Source organism: Phalacrocorax aristotelis, chromosome 2, assembly GCF_949628215.1.
Source record: "Phalacrocorax aristotelis chromosome 2, bGulAri2.1, whole genome shotgun sequence".
NCBI lineage: Eukaryota > Metazoa > Chordata > Aves > Suliformes > Phalacrocoracidae > Phalacrocorax > Phalacrocorax aristotelis.
In genome coordinates this window covers 68,851,485-68,870,763 of record NC_134277.1, presented here as the reverse complement: position 1 = coordinate 68,870,763, position 19,279 = coordinate 68,851,485, and the positions used below count along the sequence as shown (strand labels likewise).

Sequence of the window (19,279 nt, the reverse complement as noted above, 5' to 3'; positions counted from 1 at the left end):
CCTAAAAATTAGCTCCACTCTTCTACAGGCGCTAATGCTGACAAAAGTTTCTGCCAACAGTAACAAAAGAGCACCAAAAGGACTCTACACAGAACCTGGCAAGATGGCTATTTAGCAGACATCAATACAAGCCACACCGAAGTTTTACCATGGGTTGGACTTCTAATCCTCTAAGAAGAGCATTACCACTTACAAGCCTTAAGGCATAAATATGTGGTATTAGATTACCTGCCTAAGCTAAGGGTACAGTACTGGAACTCAGTAGAGGAAGCTCAAAAACTACAAACAGAAAATGTAGCGCTCAGACAAACAAGCTATCAGAGCCTGCTCTGATGAAAAGACTTAACATCATTTCAGTAAAGAGTTCCAGCTGGGTAGAAATCGAATGAGATTTGATATTGTGCTCAGTGGGCTTGTGGACCTGGAACAATGTCCTGTAAAACCACTTAACGCACCGGGATTTGATCTAAAGTTACTTTTTCTGCACATCTCTGAAAATCTTTGTATAGACACTTAACACTGTTGTTTTGACAGATTTATATTGCCACAAACACACTTTAAGCTGCAGTGTATTTCCCACATTTTACCATGGTAAACTGACTGGATGATTTAGTGATATAGATCTTTTTTTTTTTCCATTTTTCCTTTTGGGATCCCAAGAGGTGGGGAAAAACCCAACCAACCAAACCCTGCCAAGGCCAAGATTTTCGTTGCCTGGCCTTCCAACAGGTGATCTCCTCGGTGAGGCAAACCATACAGGTCAACGCAGAAGAGCCACAGGCTCTATTAGCAGAAATGCCAAACTCCCTGTGAGACAAACCCTTGAAGCAAGGCAGACGACAGATAATTTCTGTTCGGCTTTTGGGGATGTAGAACACCTTGGATTCCCTGCTATTGCAGAGTTACAATACAATCTAATCTACAGATACGTTGTAACCTAACTCTTCCCAAAATGTCTGTTGCTGCAAATGTTCCAGAAGGATAAAACCAGGCAGCACAGTAAACTTACCTCCTTCCCCTTCCCCCAACTTAATGCAGAACACATCAAATGGCCTGAGAGAAGACTCGAAACTGAGACAACACTTAGTCCACAACAGTGAAATAAGTTCTGGAACTCCCTTCTGAAGAGAAAACAAACCAAAAAACCCCATAATAATAATAATAATAATCTAACAGGGAGGTCTGGTCACTTACTGCAGCATAAATAGAAAGAGACAACTTAATGAGTCAGGGTATTCCCTGCTGTGGCCAAGTCAAAGGCACAGTTTTGCTACTGAACTGCAAGTAAAATGCAGCAGTTACTTCACCTTACCTTCAGACCTCCACATAAGTAGGGGGGGCATTCTAAGTTTTCTTTAGTGCATTTGTTCATCGTGCTTCACATCTAAGCGTAACGAACTCCCCATCATCGATAAGAATGCTCTAACCCTTTTCCGAACTTCTACAGCCAGGAAATAGTGTTTTCTCTTCTCACATTCCACTTCTACGGAAATCTCCCTCACGGGACTTGGTAACGATACCTAATCTCTCTACGACCAAATCGGCAAGCACTTCAACTGCAAAAGAAAACTCGATTGTAAGGATCCAAATCTACCAGATGCCCGTGTTTTCGCCTTAAAACTAAGTATTTTCTGCAGTGGATCACTGCAGTTCAGAAAGGTTACCCTGGATCACAGTCCAGTTTGGAAAGGCTACCCGGCTACACACGCTCATCTGTAATGACTTAAGTGTCAATACAGCAGTACTATAGGCCAATTTCATCTATTGTCCTACACATTTTCCCCTTGGTTAACAAGGAAATTAATGACAGGATTATTCTATGATTCATAATTTAAATTATCATCTTGCAAAGAGACTTTCAAAACCAAAATACACACTTGCAGCCAAGTGTTTCTCATAGAAAAGCAGTTTTTATTCGGACTTTTTTTTTTTTAAAAGAGGTAAAAACTGGTCAAACAGATTTTTTTTAAAACTCTAAAATGATTATGCAATAGGAAGAGAAAAATTCTGTCTCAAGATAAAACAAATGTAAATATAGCTTTTTTAGTATGTTTCCATACTAAACATAAAAAGCCGGGACATAGACTTAGACTATTTATAAAACCTGTTCTGGAAAATTGCCAAATCCTTCTAACAGAAGTAACAAGAATACTTTGGGGGGGGGTGGGGGGAAATCTGGCAAAAGAAAGTGCAAACTGCTGGGGCACGCGCTATCTGCAAAACATGCAGAACAGCTGCACTAAAACACCATTCCCCATTAAAAGAGGCTGGCAAAACTTTAAAAATTACTTCGATTGGCAATGACAAAACAGCAACCTTGAACATTCCCAGTGAAGATAATTTAAGGAAGCACCCAACCAAAGCTGTTTACAGAACAACTCAGACCTTCAGGAAAATAGATTTCAAATACAAGAATTAACACAGTAAGAAGTAAAATGTACAAGAGCAAGAAACTTTGTCCCAGTCAGTAAGGCTCCTCTGCACATACATAATGTGCCTTACTTTATGGGAAATGCCTATAGGATGGTGTCCTACCTGAAAAGTTATCCTTTTGTTCATCTTTTCTATGGGCTAGTTTATATTTTCCTGACCTCCGGTGTAGTAACTGCAGGGCATGCAGTCCCAAGAAGAGCATGCAAGCGTACTTGGGGTCAAGATACACAACCTATGCTATGGTGAAGAAGAAAAAACCCGCTAAGTCTCATCTAAGGTGCTCCCTTCCGTCTCCCATCTTCACTGATTATTCTTCCTTAAAACCAAAAGTGGTGGGTATTACTTTTTCTGTTGATAGGAGTGTGCAGAATAATAATTTTTTCTTGTTAATTTTTTTCTTCTCAAGATCCATTTCCCTGAAGAAGAAATTAAACCCAATGCCAATATGACTATCAAAGCTATCAGAAGTTCTGTTAATGCTAAAGGCTCAGGCTCAACAGCCAATACTCAAACTGGGCATTACTGCGCACTGAAAACGCCTTTTCAGCTTTCTGAACGACACTCAAAAGCAAAAACCTTTATCAAAACTGTATCAACCAACTACATCAAAACCAATATTGCACCATACTTGAACAGAGAGATGTGCAACACACAAACAGAACTTGTTAGACTTCAAGCACCCTCTGTGGATTAGTTCTTAACTACATTTTGGAAAACCTATTCCATTTAGTTAACATTAAATGAAAAAAAGGCCATTTTTTTTTTGTTTGAAATTCGAAGTTTAAAATTGCCACCAGTATCTCCGCTAAGATTTCCTGAACTTTCAGTTATTCTTCTAAGCATTTTGAGTAAGTCTCTGTGACTATATGGACGAGTATTTCTGCTTTCCTACTGCTCTGATCTCAATTCCATAGCCACTGTACCAGGAAGCTTAACGTGTTTTCAGAAGGTAAGCAAAATGGGAAAACCACGAAAGACAGCTATACACCTACTTCAAGCGCCTGCACAGGTTGGCATTCAGTCACAAACAGATGTAAGTTCACACAGGTGTTGGCCAGTCCTCACAACCAGGCCCAAAATTATTCTGGGCTTTTAAATTACAGAGAGAACTAACAAACAAGCCTTAAAACTTCCTTATTTTTGCAAGATTCTGTACTCATACTTCATCCTAGCATCTAAAAGAGAAAGGTAGATAAAACAAAGTTGCCAAGAACCTGCCACACTAGTGCAGTAGGTTCTAAACCAAAAGATTTTGGGTGGAGCTAAGAGACCAACAGGGTGGGTTTTTTCCCAGGTCTATTATTCCAGTGTTGGACACTGCACAGTATTTTCAGTTTGAGTGGTATGCCAGTTGGAAAAGCCTTTCGACACTGCATTTTAGACTTCTAGAAATATTCAAGTACGAGCTACAAGAACACAACTCACTAGGACAGATCTTGCACAATTAAAAGTCCATAGTAAAAATATGTACATGAGCTTGAGTACGTACTCATTGTATATTCACTGTAAGAATTTTAACTCACAAACATTACAGTGCACACACATAAAAATGGGAAGTTATGAGAAAGAATTAGCCAGGAAGTGCTAGATGGTGGAACTACTGCATCCAGAGTCACCATAAGTGTGCACACTACCCTGGGTAACAGAGTTAGGCAGGCCATTTCTAGGTTACAGAGAATGATACTCAGAGTGTTAATAACTATTAAAAGTTAAAACTTTGTGGTTACCAGAACAAGTCTTTTGTTTAAGTAAAGAAAAGACATGGGACTTTGATTCAGATTTCTTCAGCAAACACCTACAGCAGTTTAAGACAGCTGTTGGTTACTGTTCCGCTAACAAGGCAGTTAGAGGTTATGGCTTCCACAGCAAAACAAACAGTGATGCAGGTCCACGCGCCCACCACATCAGTGAAAAAAATATCTGGAGTTTTGTCTCAAATTCACCTGTACTTGTGGCTTAAAATGAGACTGCAGATTTTAAACTGGAAGGACCATTGTGCCTGACTGCTACACAGCAGTAACTTCTCGCAGAATCAGAAAACACAGCCAAGGGGTATTCACATTTTAAATAGCCAAAACGATATGCCACAGAACTAATTTTTATTAAAGCCCCTAATCAATGGCTTGAAGGATTAATAATTTTAAGGGTTTACTCATGCAACTATACTTATGTGAACTACTTACAACAGGTAACGAGTACAACATCCAATATCAACTGCTTGCCGGATAAAGCCAAATGACATAATCAATTTAGAAGATAGTCTAATTTCACAGTCATTATCAGTTGCTTTGAAGCCTAATTCTCAGGATAGCCTAGAGAGAGTCTGGGTCTTCCAGCACTTAGCAGTGCATTACCCAGACTGAACGTATACTATCTATGCATCTATACAATATTGTGAATGCATAGCTAACATGTTTAATCGCCATTTCAATCTGACCAATAGATGGCCAATCAAAAATGTTTTGTTTTTACAGGAAAAAATTATGCTGGAGAGGTGCAGACAGCGCTCACATGAATCTCAATGAAGCAGTCAGTCTGACACGTGGGGTGACTTGCCGGGCTACCTGCCTGCTGAAAAGAAAAGCAGGAAGGGAACTTTCATCCACCAGGCAGTTGTTCCTATATCCCTGCTACAACTGCTGATGGAGATAAGTGATAAAGGAGATACATTGAGAAATGACAGTCTACACCAGTAAGCCTAATGTAAATGGAAATCATTAAAAAAACTGAAAAATAAAGTAGTTGTTCACCATATGATAAACACAAGACCTACTACAGGCCTAAAGAAGTACGGACAGAAAATCTGAAGGTGGCCTAGGGCACAGCTCACAAGCCCCAGCTCAGAACACCGTTCTACCTTTGTCACAAAGTTACACTAAAAGCCCAAGATTAGCAATATACTTAAATGTGACATTTGTAGAAATAGCAAAACACCCTAATATCTTTATATAATTTTCCTACCACAGCTTCTGAGCTACCAAGTTGCACTGGGATCACAATTCATCCACAGCTGATGAAGTAGCTCATTAAAGAAACTTCCAGTAGTTATTTAATTTTTTACAAAAATCTAATTTGAAGATGATGAACTACATATAGCACGCTAAAAACTGTATAAATCAAGAAACATCCAAATTTCATATCACATCTTTACAAACTCACAAAGCCTACTTCTACTGATGGTAAGAACCTTCTTTTGTCTCAAACTGATAAACATTTCACACATCATCTTAAGTTTTGGCATTATAGCTCAAGGATGTTAATGCCCAGCTAACTACACCTAACAATAATGTGGCATATATGCGCAACCATGCAGCTGTCACATTTTTGTCAAAAAAATGCAAGGCCATAAATAAGCTTTTACATAATATCAAGAATAACTTCATCTGCCTATAATGGAACGTGAATGATGTACTACAGAAAATGAAGGTCCTTGTAAAAAAGTTTTTGTGTAATTACAACAATAAAAAGAAGGGTTTTTTTCACTTTTAAAAATTTAACAATGATCAGATTTGTTTGTGTTAGATATATTAACCAGGATTTACAGAAGAACTTTATCAAATGTTTTCCAAAAAATAGAGAAACTAAAAATCAGGTCCAGGGAAAAAAAAAGTCAGTACCATTTTAAACTAATGTCAGTGGTATTAATTTTTACCTGCTGTGACCTTAAATTACATGTTTTTGTTTGTTTTTTTCAAATATAATTATTTCAATTTATATTAGTTTGTTCCATTCATCCCTGCCTATTGGGAATAACACCCATCACTTACTGGGCTAATGTTTCCTTCTGTCACTTAAAATTAATCAAAACCAACAGATATTTAGATTTTATTTATCTATATGCACACGCACACATAGAACAGCTGTCTGAACTATCAAGTAAATAGATATCCATATAAGACAGATATACAGATCAGTATCCATCCCAATTTCTATTCCCAGGAGGCCTACAGAATGCTCTGCTACACCTGCGGAAGTCACGTCAAACTTGCAAACACTATTTCTTGAAGATCTACAAATCAAAGAGAACAATGTAAAAGAAAACCTCATTCAGCGCTAACTAGTTTTCTGCTGTAAAAAGTACCATCCAACAGAAACAGAAAGGATAACATTATCGTTAAATTTCTGAAGCAAAACACCAGAGTCTTGTATGTGCTGACAAGATGTAGTTCACATAGTCCTTTTACCTTATCATTGCCAGCCCTGTGCCGATACTGTGTTAGTCATCCCAGTAAGGCTCCTTCTCTATCCAATAGATATATAACACTCATCCTCCCTCCCTTCCCCTGCATTACAAAAACCAGAGAATCTTTTCTAGGTGAATTCTGGTGCACTTTGGCCACTTTTACACAAAATGTTAATTCCTAAAGATCATCAATTACAAACAAGAACAGATTGTTTCCTACTAGATGTATTTTGCCACCCTTTAAATACGGTATTTGAACTTTTAATTAGGATTATGTGCAATGAAATGTTTTACACACAATACTTATTTACTCTTTCAAATGTTTTTATGAACGCATTAACATCATGGCTTGTCCTGGTCACAGCTTTAACAAGTCATGTGCCTTGCCTGCGTGTCAATTGGATTAAAATGTATTCTAAGGAATTATGAAGTCCTTAACTTTGAAGTATGAAGAACAGATTTTTTCATATACATTTTCCTTTATCAAAGCTGTATTGACCACATATCATAGGAACATGCCCCATATTTTTGCATTGCTCAACATTTTCAAGTAGGTACAAATGCAAAAAGAGACAAAATACTTACCTTAGGTGGCTTTCTAGATGATTGGCAAAAAAAATAAAAATCAGCAACGATGACGAGAAGTACGAATACACCATTCACATAAAGGGAAGGGAGCAAAGAAAAAGAAAAGAAACAAAGTCAGTGTACATCATTACGATAATCTGAACTTTTTTGTAATCCACAACGTATTTCAGAATAATTAGATCAGAAGGTATTTATATGATACACCACAGATTTTTTAACCAGTAATTACTTAATTAGTAATACAGCCCCACATTGAAAAGAAAGGAAAATGTCAGAGTCCTTATAGGTATAAAAGTCTAACAGCACTGAGTTCCAGAAAGAAGACAAGCATCTGTTTTCTTTGTCATGGAAGTCAAAACGCAGCCTATCTTTTGTGGCAAACAAAGTGAGCCTGCAAACTGGCAGACCAAGGTGCCGGCATGAAGCCCCGCTGACTTTAGCAGTGCTACTACACATGCAAGGCCAAGGTAAGAGTCAAACAATTGTTTCTGGTAGAGATTACAGAAATGTTAAGAAAAACAAACCTGTGTTTTCCCTAGCCACAGAAACACTACCCAGAGCATAGGAAACCAATGCAAAAATACCATTACCTTTCATACACGACTCCAGCAGGTGCTGCCAGAAATAAAGCAGAGATGACAAACCCCCAAACTAAAGACACCAGCTCAGCGTACTTCAACTTGTCCTTAGAACACTTTTATGCTTATGCTGGCAGCTATATGGCCACAGAGTAAATTAAATCAGTTTGGGTTTTTTTGGTGGGATTTTTCTCAAGTGAGACCGCTGCCCTGTCTCACCATGCAGCCCCCGTGCTCGCTAATGCCAATGCAAGAGAGGGGGTGAAAATATGGTGCAGAATTAGACTGACTTAGGGCATTAATGAAAACTACAACCTTAGGCATACATTTAAATTATATATTGAATTAAGTCTTAAATGAAGCCTTTCACATGAAGAAAAAAAAAGCATGTAAACATGGACAAAGAAAAAAAACCCACACAACCAGAAAAGTTTACAGACAAAACAGTGGAAGTAGAGAAGGTAGTAGTTTATAAAATAAGGATATGGATGAAGGGTCTCTATCTACCCAGCAATAGAGACAGTACCAAACTTCAAAGATATGAAGAGGCTACTGTCTCAGTGCAGAAACACATGGGACCAAGCCATATCTTCATTGACCAGACTAAATATATTAACTTCACCAAGTCAGAGGCAGGGCAGAGAAATAACGCTTTGAGCAGTTTTCTTAGCAACCCACAATACAATGGCTCAGCAAAGAAGGCTGAAGAGAAGCAAACCCACAAACACATCTTACGCAATCTTTTCTGCCTACTCTCAGCTCGTACCTTAGATGACATGTCTGCCTAAATCCGAAGCTACATAGGTGGTAGCCAGTACTGGTATAATGCAAACACACTCTGTCTCTGAGCCAAACCACTCACTGCAGCCTTATCCTTTCATTAACAGTGGCTACACAGGCTCAGCTCATAGCTAACTCATGCCCAGGTGACTCAGAACTTGTGCAGAAAGCACTCTTTACTAACTGAAAAATATGTTTAGCTCTATCTTGAATAATTTTAACCTTAATCAAATTTCAGATGTGATGAAAGTCCAGCATTATCAGCCTGTCTAGCCAGAGTTCCAGCATCAGCTCTAAACTTCCCATTCCAACTTGGAAGAGAAGTTCCTATCGAAGAAGTCATCCAAGATTTTTTGAAAGCTTTTAAATATGCTCATACCTTGAGAAATAATTCCTGAATACATCAGTTTTCCTAGGGAATTTCTGATAGACTGCTGTACAGGTTCAGCAGAAGCCCTAAACAGTTTAATTGGAGTAAATGCCAAAAGACATTTTATCAACTGTTTGAGGTCATTCTTATAAGCCCCAATTGGAAAAGGTACAGAACATCACTGAAGCACACAAATGGGTTGACACATTTTTAAAAGATATTTACTTAAGCAATAGAAGCCACTACCTTTTAGGAAGTTTCCTCTTACAGTCTTCTGATGCCCATTTTAAGAAAAGCATAATAGTGACTTTTAAACCACTGGTGGACAGCAGAGCTTCCCAGATGGAAGCAAGATGTTCATCACTAATCTGGATTTCAAAGCACAAGGAGCTGCAGCTTCCTATTGTATGCCACATCCTACTGCCCCAAATTCTTTGCCTATTAAGACTAAACTAGCAACTCGTCACATGCCTTCCTTGTTGCATCTCTGCATACCCTGACAATACAGGAATGTTGTCAGGGTATGCAGAGATGCAACGAGGAAGGCCAAGGCCCACTTGGAATTAAATCTGTCAAAGCATGTCAAAGATAAGAAGGGCTTCTTTAAATACATCAGCAGTAAACGGAAGACCGGGGATACAGTGGGCCCACTGCTGAATGAGGAAGGGGCCCTGGTAATGCAGGATGCAGAGACAGCGGAGTTACTGAATGCCTTCTTTGCCTTGGTCTTTACTGCTAAGGCTGGCCCTCAGGCATCTCAGCCCCGACAGAGAGGGCAAATCTGGAGAAAGGAAGACTCAACATCAGTTGAGTCCTCAGGGGAGGATTGGGTCAGAGATCACCTATGCAAACTGGATCCTCGCAAATCCACGGGCCCTGATGGGATGCACCCATGAGTGCTGAGGGAGCTGGCGGAGGTTCTTGCTGAGCCACTCTCCATCATCTTTGAAAGGTCATGGAGGACAGGAGAAGTACCCAAGGACTGGAGGAAAGCAAATGTCACTCCATTCTTCAAAAAGGGCAAGAAGGAAGACCTGGGGAATTATAGGCCAGTCAGCCTCACCTCCATCCCTGGAAAGGTGATGGAGCAGTTCATTCTGGAGGTCATCTCCAGGCATGTAGAGGACAAGAAGGTTATCAGAAACAGTCAACACGGATTCACCAAGGGAAGATCATGTTTGACCAACCTGATAGCCTTCTATGATTGCAAGTCCTGCACTGGTCCTGCACCTGGGGAGAAACAACCCCATGCACCAGTACAGGCTGGGGCTGAACTACTGGAAAGCGGCTCTGTTGAGAAGGACCTGGGAGTGCTGGTGGACAAGCTGACCATGAACCAGCAATGTGCCCTTGTGGTCAAGAAGGCCAACTCTATCCTGGAGTGCATTAAAATGTATGTGGCCAGCAGGTCGATGGAGGTTATTCTCCCCCTCTAATCTGCCCTAGTGAGGCCACATCTGGAGTACTGCGTCCAGTTTTGGGCCCCCCAGTTTAAGAAGGACAGAGAACTGCTTGAGCAAGTCCAGCGGAGAGCTCCCAAGATGATCAGTGGGATGGAGCATCTCCCTTATGAGGAAAGACTGAGAGACCTGAGTTTGTTTAGGCTGGAGAAGACTGAGGGGGGATTTCATAAATACCTACAAATATCTAAAGGGAGAGCGTCAGGAGGATGGGACTAGACTCTTTTCAATAGTGCCCAATGACAGGGCAAGGGGCAGTGGGCACAAGTTGGAACACAGGAAGTTCTACCTAAACATAAGAAAAAACTTTTCCTGTCCGGGTGCCAGAGCAGGGGCACAGGCTGCCCAGAGAGGCTGTGGAGTCTCCTTCCCTGGAGCCATTCCAAACCCACCTGGATGCGTTCCTGTGCCCCCTGCTCTAGGTGTGCCTCCTCAAGCAGGGGGGGTGGGCAAGATGATCTCCAGAGGTCCCTTCCAACCCCTACCAGTCTGTGATTCTGTGAACTCCATAAGTCACCTGCTAGCATCACTAGCAGCAACACAATCAAGGGTCTCTGGAATAAGTCAGCTATATTGGCTCACAGGATAGGGTTTTTTTAAGCTATTTGGAAATTCCAGCTAACCAACTCACTGTAACCATTATCCTGGCAGTGATTCAGATACTTTCTTCAATCAAAAGACTCAGAGTAATAAATAAAGACCTGTTTACAGTTTACGACAAATCACATCTGTAGCAGCTTAAAGATCTGCTATAAAACCTGCATTATCCTCAATTTTTTTCACATAATTTTTTTGTTTTGCTTTGTTTTATTTTTTTAATATGTGCTTCATTATTTCTTTGCTTTCCCAGAAACCAGCAGCTTTTAGCTTCAAAAATAATTGGATTTGTCTCAATTTTTACCAAACACTGACTATACAAACATGGTAATTCAGTGTTAGAGCTGGAGGTGAGGGGATCACAGGCAGCAGTTGACAGAGGTACAACAGTTAGAATCTTCACTTCTCAGAATTTTTAATTCCATGTCTAATTATCCATTGTGTCAATGACAACAGGCAGGTATACGTTTTGAATGACAACAAAATATCCTCTAAAGGGGACAGCTAGCACACTTCAGGAAATTATCACAGTTACCTAACCTTGTAATGCATCTGTACAACAGCAGATTTCGGTTTCACCTGACAAAGGGCATCTTCCATCTGCACACTCAGATGGAAGACTGACTTTTCTCACATGCCTAGAACTCAAAAACCAAAGGAAATACCACCAAGAGCCTGAAAAATATTCTCACAGGTCAGAGGAAAACTATGAATTTCAGTGACCACAAAGCCCACTGAGCTTCTGAACTTCTTCCTGCTTTTGTCCTTAAAACATCATGACTTCAGTAGAATGATTTTCTAACTTTACTGAGCAGTATGTCCGCTGAGGTCTACTCCTATAATCTACTTAGGCTTTATAATTCACAACAGTATTAAGCCTCTCCTGTCCTGCTTGGCTAACATACACCAAGATCACTGAGTGCACAGCTATCTCAAATTTTTATCTAGACGAAGAACGCCAATTTCTAGAAAGCTTTGTGCTAATGCAAACAACTTTTTTTTCCTGTTGTCTCTTGCTGAAACTAAAATCATGATTCTCGCATTTGCCAAGAGAATGAATTCACAAAATGCCAGTTCTAACATTCTACACTAGCACATGAATGAGAAGTCTTCCTGACTGGATCCACCCGTTTTCTCTCTCTACCATCTACCTGCTGCCTATGGCAGCACACGATGAGGAGTGCGCTTTGCTAGTAGTTTAACAACAACCAAAGATTGTTTCTTTTTTTTTAAAAAAAAAAAAGGAAACAATTTCCTACGCTATTTCAAAGGAGTCTCCCTTTTCATACAAATTGTTGATATAAACTGGCATTACATATTCTGACTAGAAAACTAGTCCCATGCAATAGGAAGCAACAGAAGACTCTCTTGCACTATAAGCATACAAGTACACAATCCTGTCATCTTAAAGACTACATCTGTTTTTTGTCCCTTAGTGAGTGCTGTCAGCATTCCCAACCAAATGACACTTCCACCAGAAGGAAAAACATTTTGTACACCAGAAAACATTAAAGAATTATCTTTCTCCCCATTCCCAATATAATGGGGTTTCATCACCCCACCCGCCCCAAGTCAAGAATGTCACCTTCAGTAGGGACAAGGTATGCTTAAAAATGAGAACGTAGGGGTATAACCAGGTACTATGCATTGAATGAGATAGAAAAGCATGGCATCTTTGAAAAACAGGTCTTATATTCTTTGGAACAACACCCACAAAGCCTAATTAATCTCCAATTCAGCTGTACTAAGCTAAGTAGGTCACAATTGTACTATAATTATTTCACATTTTGGAAAGTATTTGGTGGATTCTTTTCCTTTCTCACAATTAGTTAATGAAGATAAAGCAATCATAACAAGCTATGTTAAGTAACCACACATAGTATCTACAGGAGATGACGAATTAACCATGTGGCTTTACAGCTTGCTCTTCTAAGATGACTACACCAGAAATCATCATCTAAGACACCAAGTCTGAAATACCTCTTTGCTCTCATCACATGTGCAACCACAGCAAATTCATGGTACTCACTGTTTTCCCAAATATATAATTAAGTGTTTACATGTAGTGGCTACATAGTTATCATACTCCTTAGTATCACTGGCCAAAAGAATTATTATAAGCAACTACCAATATACTAGAAAAGGGAGAGAAGTTTTCAGGTTTTCATATGATTTGAAAAAACAGTCTTCCTTCTTTCCTCTGTAAGCATAAAGATCAGCAAATTGAAAAGATCATCCTGATAGATAAAAAGAATATTTTTACATTCACTTTTGAGCTCTCTCTTTAACAGCATTTGAAAGCCACAGTTTCCAAATTTTGGTTTCCACATATTCCTCACATGCAGTCTATTCTGTTGAGAATTCTGCAGTACTAGAAAATTAATGAGCTCTTCATATGTCTACAGTCTCTTCCCAGTTACATCAAGTCACAACAGGTTATCAAACTTGTTATGCTTTTATGCATATGCAAAGATATAGCTTTGTGCTCCTCCCCTCTGATTTCAGCATGATCTCTTACCACTGCTCCAGCATCTCTAGAATTTGAAGACTAATATTTGTTTTGAACAGGTACAGTATTTTTCAAGTGTTCTTAAATTTTGTTTCGGTGTTGGGTTTTTTGTTTTGGTTTGGTTTTTGTGTGTTTTGTTTTTTGTTTGTTTGTTTTGTGGTTTGTGTTTTTTGAATCAGGCTGAGACTATCGGCAGCAGTGAGTATTTTCCTGAAAGGCAGACTGCAAGGTAACAAACCAGTGGGATAGGGCCATCATAATGAGCACACCTTGCTTTACTCCGTCAAAGTAACAGCATTGTTTGTTTATCCATGTATATGTGGCTTTCAGAGCGGCTGCAGCAGAGACAGCAAACATTCAGCACTCCCAACTGTGAACAATGTTAATTATGTAGAAGCAAAGAGATGACGTTTCTCTTATCCTTCACAGTAAGATCACACAGTTCTAGGACCCTTCACTGTCTCATGGTTTGTCACTGCAGGCTGTTCCTCGCAGGCTTGATACCAAGCCTCTTAAAAAGCATGCCTATATATTACTAACAGTCACAGCACTACCTAACAAAAGCACCTATCTAGAAAAAGATCGCAGTTTGCCACACTGTTTCAGATGATCATGTAATGCAAACTACTGGTAGTACACCATTTTCTCTACAAAGAGCACAGAAAACGGAGATTTATTTGCCCATTTCCCCCTTCCATTTTCTAAATCCAGAAGAAGATCAAAGGAAATGGCAGGGGCAATGCCCTGTAGGGGAACAGTGTCCTACCCTTTGTGCTCGGCTGGGGCACCTCCTGCAGAGCTCACTAATGAAGTCGGCATCACAATTCAATACTAGGATTCCTGAAAGAGTTACTTTACATACTGTATGAGCACATATACATACACAAATCTAGATAATTAGTTATTTCATATTCTTGCATAAGGTGGGCAGCACGTGCCCTGTATCTGTTTAATCCTCCTACTGAGTAAAAGTCTGTTCTATAGACAAACTAATCCTTTGAAGAACAGCAAGAGAAAAACATTTTAACACGTAAAGCAATCTGAGTAAGTGCCTGCATAAGGTAGATGATCATAATCAGAAACACCACCAGAAACAGATTCATACTGCAATAATACATGTCGCTCTCACACTTTATGGAAACTCAATATCAAGAAGCTGTACTACTCACTGCAAACCTACCACATGAAAAGACAGAAAAGTCAGATTCTGAAATCAGAATGACAAATACTGCAGTGCAAGTTAAACAAAATAGACATTATAGTAACAGAGTGACTTCCACAACACAAAAGAAACCTAGAAAATACCTGGATATTTCACCATAACAGGGTTCCATTCCAAGAACTTAAGTTCATGCACTACAGCAGTGATGAAATATCAAAAAAAAAAAAAAAAGGCACCACAGGTTATGAAACCAACACAAGGTCATTAAAATAAGTGAAAGGCATTATATTGCGACATTTACAAGATGGAAAACAAAGTGACAGACAACTGCCCTAGAATACCACTAGTCCCTAACTTACCTTCACTATAAGTTCTGACTATTTTTGCTGCCCAAGATGTTATTATTCCAATGCCAGCAATCTGTTGACATGAAATTCAAGTGGTTCTAATCTTTACACAGAAACCTTGGTGTTCATGTAAAAACACTTTCTGCTGACAGTCTGAAAACGGGCTGTCACCTGTTCTACAGGCAACAGCATGCCACATTGCAAACAGCAATCGCCTTGAGAAAACAGTCACCACCCATAAGCAGAAAGACTTTGCTAGAAACTTCACTAAGAAAAATTCTGTTTACCCTCCCACATAAAATAAGCTTTTAAAAAATTATCTCATTTCAGTTAATTTGCTTAGTTTCACTGAAAAGGCAAAAACTGACTAAAACTGTCATTCTGCTCTGCAGTAAGAGCTCTAACTCAACCCTGACTGCAAAGACGCTGTCCAGAACCTACCACGTTAAATAATTTGTGTTCTGCAAGTCTTTAATCATACTCATTCAAAGCTTATCCAAGACTAGTTATTGTAATAAAAACCTCCTATTCCTATCAGAAGTACAGCATAACCACAATCACAAGTATATTAATGTTTTTCTTATTAACATCTAAATAGCCTCATAACAAAATGGCAATGCAATTCTACCTAATGATTCCTATTACTTCACCAAGTAGTCCTGACCCTTTTAAAACTGCTTCTTTTCCCCTCCTTTTCAAAAAAACTGAACATGGAAGAATCTAAACAAGGAGATTTTTACTAACTGATCAGGTTCAGAGGGATGAGGAAAAGAGGGAGGGGGAAAAAGAATATGATCTCAGAACCCAAGATCTGTTAGCTCAGAAGACTAGTCTGAATGACTCAGAATGACTTTTAGCCTGAATGCAATGAAAACACCGTCACAGCAAACATAGTTTATTTCTGGTAAGTACGTGGAAACATATGCTAGCAGTGTTAATAAAATTACCATGGCACTTATTAGGCACCCATTCACCCATTATTCTTAGTCTGTTGTATTTATTACTAGTGCTTTCGAGGAGAAAAACACCCCAAGCACTAACTGGCCTTTCAACTCTGTGCACAAACTCTACTGCAACTCTCACACCCAACGAACGAGTCACTTAGGTTAGCTACTCCCGGCTATTTACAACATCAATGGAAAACACTGCCTTTCAACGCTACCGCTCCTTAGAAATTTCTTCAGAAACACTGCCTGTAAGAACTATCAGCACACTAGGCTGCACTGAAGATACACCCCCTTCTGCAGGCAGTGCTCAAAGCTATCCTAAAAATACACTCCTATTTATCACTACATACAGTATTTATTGCAAGAGATCACTTTCAGAGGCATGTGAAGGAAATCTGGTAAGCAATCCAGCATTTTATCAATTAAATTCCACTTTGTTAGTTTGCCTGTTCAAAACTCAAGCATTACAATTCGCTACAAAGAGATGAACAGCGATTCGCAGCTTCGTTGATGAGGATCAAGATAGAAGATCTCTAGTCAGTGGAAAAATTATGTACTGGAAAGAACTTAACTGTAGGTGTTAACTGAGTAACTGGATCTGAACCTTGGTTGTCACACCTTACTTTCCTCAGTAAATGGAAGAAAAGAAAAAAAATTACTCTTTTTACTGGGAGGTAAGCATATTCTTTCTTATTCAGTCAGGACAAGGATATAGTTGAGAGGTTTCTGAAGATATGCATGCAACAGTCCTGACCATGTGTTCAGGCTGGACAACAGACAAGAACCCCCAAGTCTCATTGTCACAGTTCTTTATCATGAGGAGGAAAATTATAATTCGAATTTCATCTACTTTGTGTTACTAATGAGATTTCAAGAGAGATGCTAATTGGGCATGGCACTTCATCCTTTCCCACAGCTTGGTATATGTATCTTAGCATTCTTTAAATATAACTATAGTATGAAAAAGTTGTCTGCGACTAAGCCAAATTCACAAATTACTATTTTTGTTGCATTTTGTTGTGGTTTTAGTGTCATGAGCATTAAATTACTTTTCATTAATTTGTATTTGAAATTAAAACTTTCCCCAGGTTTGATGACAATACACATTAGCATAGCAATTTCCATCACTTCACTAAAAAGATTTTGCAGAAGAAAGTCTGTCAGCTGCCTGCAACACCAGCTGTTTTGGTGACTTTTGAGATTACATTATTTGCTTTAACACACAGTGTTAACAACTGCTACCATTTGCCAGAAAGTAGACACTATGCAGAGAAGGATGATCATGATCCATGGGATAAAAAAAGGTTTATTGTGTGGAACAATATACCAAGAACATACTCAAATCAACTCTACATAAATAGACAAAGGGAAAAAGGTCTCCTGAGTACTTGCAGGACCAACACCTAAAAGTACTGAGGAGACTTTATTCTTGTCTAGTACTTGTACATGAGAGATCTCTAGAGATCTCTTCACTCATCTCTACAAAGCTTAGGCAGCATTCTAGTTAGCTCTAGTAACCTAGCGTGCCATGAACCACAAGAGTTACCCAAAGGCTAGAAGAATTCTTCACAGTGTGCTCTCCAAGTTTATCAGTTAACAAAAAGAAAACAACTGCTGAAGCAGCTAAACAATCTTCACAAAAAGACGACACCAAGCACTAAGGTACTACTGAACCTAGCAGGGGAAGGCACAACCTGAACTCCTTTCTAGGATCTCAGAATAGATAATTTCCAGCAGAGAAGGGTGGCAACTGCAATGGCACTCTCAGATATTTTTCCCCCCTTCTTAAATATGTTATCACAGAGGTGCTACCACTGTTGCTGATGGGCTCAGCCTTGGCCAGCAGCGGGTCCCGTCTTGGAGACAGCTGGCATTGGCTCTGTTGGACCCAGGGGAAGCTTCTAGCAGCTTCTCACAGAAGCCACCGCTGTAACCCTGCCACTACCAAAACCCTGCCATGCAAACCCCATACAACAGTGCTTATGTACAACAAAATAGGAAACATGTAGACCTATAGCAACAATGAGTCTAACATCTTTGCAGGGCTAAAAACAAAAAAACAAGGATCATCTTATGACTGGAATATATGACCTTAACAGATCACAGATTAAAAGACCCAAATGATATTTGAATCCTGTATTAAGCAAATGCTTTCTCTAGACCTAACCGAATCCTAAGTGGTTGAACTCATGTTGTTAAGGAAGCTTGGATTTATGTGCTGGAGAATAACAGAATCAGGAAAAACTTTTGAAAGTTAAAAATTACCGACTGAAGCTTTTTTCACTGAGGAAAGGCCGAGCAAGGCAAGACTGTTCAGCCTGGAGAAAAGAAGGCTCAGGGGAATCTCTTCAATGTATATAAATACAACAGAGCCAGGCTCTTTCCAGCGGTGCCTGGTGACAGGACCAGAGGCAATGAGCACAAACTGAAACACAGGGGGTTCCCTCTGAACACGAGGGAACACTTTTTCACTGTGAGGGTGACCAAGCACTGGCACAGGTTGCCCAGGGAGGTGGTGGAGTCTCTCCCCTCGGAGGTACTCAAAAGCTGTCTGGACACAGTCCTGGGCAACGGGCTGTAGGTGGCCCCACCTGAACAGAGGGGTTGGACCAGGTAACCTCCAGAGGCCCCTGCCAACTTCAGCCCTTCTGTGAAAAATGCTACAATAAATTTTTTAAAGGTATTGTGGCACAGAGTAGTAGCATGAACATCAGTATAAGAGATTATCTGCAAGGTTTTAGATTCAGGAATTTCTAACCGTTACTATCATCCCACACTTGTGTCAACTAAAAAAACCCTCAGTAAAAACCACCTCTTAAAAATCCTTAGATGATATGCTCTCCACAGCAACCCATGTATTTCAGTTTCATGGAAGGAAATTTTCAACATGAAATAAGAAATTCGTGGCACCCCAGCAACCTTCAGTGGGGTTTCACTCCTGAATTTTACGCCTGAAATTTCTTCACATCTCCAAAAAGGTACAGCCAGTCTGCTGTGAAGGATATTCTTTCATTGCGCCCATCAAGTAATGTTATCAGGCAAGGACTGGCATCCAGGTTTCACCTATTGATTTTCAGTGGACAAACTTGGACAGTACTACTTTATCATCACAGTAGCAATTTTTACTTTGCTCTGGCAGGTAAAGGGGGTTTAATTCAATCTCTGTTTTCTTTCGTTCTAAGCAGATGGTCACAGTCATTACTAAAAAAGTGACAGTTCTGTACAGCTCCAGTGCAAATGGAACACTTGAAGATAAAACTCTGAAATAAAACTTGGTAAGAGCCAGAAGACATAAGGTACGAACTGAAATAACTCTTCACAAAAA

General features: G+C 39.6%; 1 protein-coding gene across 3 annotated transcripts in view; it reads right to left on the bottom strand.

Annotated features, from left to right (window-relative positions):
* The window catches only part of KIF13A (kinesin family member 13A), a 119,320-nt gene that overhangs the window by 64,635 nt on the left and 35,406 nt on the right, over positions 1–19,279 (bottom strand). Inside the window, exon 3 of one of the 3 annotated variants that reach the window (XM_075083945.1) lies at positions 7,202–7,214. The exons of the other annotated variants lie outside the window; for them this stretch is intronic. Coding sequence (XP_074940046.1) covers positions 7,202–7,214 — 13 coding nt within the window. The remainder of the gene's footprint in view (positions 1–7,201; positions 7,215–19,279) is intronic. 3 annotated transcript variants of the gene reach the window in all.